The sequence below is a fragment of the Plasmopara halstedii genome (assembly GCF_900000015.1).
Source record: "Plasmopara halstedii genome assembly, contig: Scaffold_1561, whole genome shotgun sequence".
Lineage (NCBI taxonomy): Eukaryota > Oomycota > Peronosporomycetes > Peronosporales > Peronosporaceae > Plasmopara > Plasmopara halstedii.
In genome coordinates, this window is record NW_020188473.1 from 788,387 (window position 1) to 789,854 (window position 1,468).

Consider the following 1,468-nt stretch of genomic DNA (forward strand, 5'->3'; position numbering starts at 1 on the left):
TCTCATGGATTTCTAGCCCAGCCATACATACGATGAGAAATCGTCTGAGACCAAAAAACATCTTTTACGTTATCAATGAATTTTAATTTTAAACGAGGACACCTTGGACATGTCGCCTGCCAAGATACGCAATGATACTGTATTTTGATTATCATTTCTTAAGAACATTTTAGTAATAATTGTATTTTCTCCTTTTCATATAGTTTTTTCTTATAATTAGTTTGGTTATTTTATGTAGCTTAACTTTAAAAGAATGTTCATCAATGTTATATATTATTTCGTACATTTCATATTAATATCATCCTATTGTAGGCTTACTCGTAGCACTGCATCCACATATGATCTTGTCGTCGTCTATTTGCCTGATCCTTTTATTATCTGTCGCTTCTGTTTACCTAATAGCGTCTATTAAAGGCATTCATTTATGTGATCATCACTGGCATGCACTTATTAACGACAATGGTACTGTGGAGTGAATAGAACCTGATGTAACATTGAATTTAGACATCAGCAAAATGTGCCAACGTTACTCTAGCACATACTATGCATGGTAGGCATGGGAGCAATTGGGGGATCAACGGGCGTTGATGCTCGATAGAGGTGTCAGAGTCTTTACATGCGTCGGAAGGCCTTTGGTTGTCCACTTTTGGGGGTGATGTGATCGTTGGAGACGACGAAGGCGGAGTTGGTGCAGAATGGGATGACGGTGGCTGACCTGAGGTAGACGGGGGTGACATGGGTGCAATAGGGACTGGAGCAGGTATAACAGATGCCGGAGGAGGTACGACAGGGGTTGATGGCGGTGGAGGTGTAGCTGGTGTCGGAGGAGGTGATACAGGTGCAGGAGGAGATAGAGCGGATGCCGGAGAAGGTGATGTAGGCGCCGGAGGAGGTGTTGCGGGTGAGATTTCGGGCTACATACACACTTTGGTCTGACCTGAGCAGGTCTGATGTTCGAGGGGGCACGTGGTCAAGTCTTGAACACAAAGCATCCAACATACGGATGCATGACTGTCACTCGATTCGCAGGTGCAAGCCGCAGCACACTCTTCCAAGTCACCTCTATGGCGTTGGCGATTGCACACTACAGAGCAGCCATCCGCTGGTTTTGGGACGGCTGGTTTAGGTACACAACTTCGGTAGGTGCAGCTATCTGCAGACGCAACCAATCGACGACTCGGCGCGCAGCCTAATCGAGGAATGTTCGTCTGCTGACCTTGCTGCACATATTGCGCTGTCAAATTCCTGTGTTCTGCGAAATCCATCTGCTTGAGCATACGCTGATACGATGGTAGTAACATCATCTTGCCAAACCACGCACGGACTAGACGCTGATTCGCTGTCAATTCCGTTTCAGGCATACGCATGGCGTGTGGTACAGCCGGGAGCTTCTCGGACGTTGCAACCCATTCATTGTAACCCGTTCCTACCATGAGCGTAATTTGGTTGGGTTTGAGAATTGGACGCA

General features: G+C 46.3%; 1 protein-coding gene across 1 annotated transcript; it reads right to left on the reverse strand.

Annotated features, from left to right (window-relative positions):
• Positions 1-500: 500 nt before the first annotated feature.
• PHALS_01576 (uncharacterized protein) lies at positions 501-1,433 on the reverse strand (the record flags this gene model as incomplete). Its single annotated transcript, XM_024715993.1, has 2 exons — positions 501-914; positions 1,002-1,433. 2 exons carry the CDS (start codon positions 1,431-1,433, stop codon positions 501-503), a joined length of 846 nt encoding a protein of 281 aa, XP_024581636.1.
• Between the last annotated feature and the right edge of the window lie 35 nt (positions 1,434-1,468).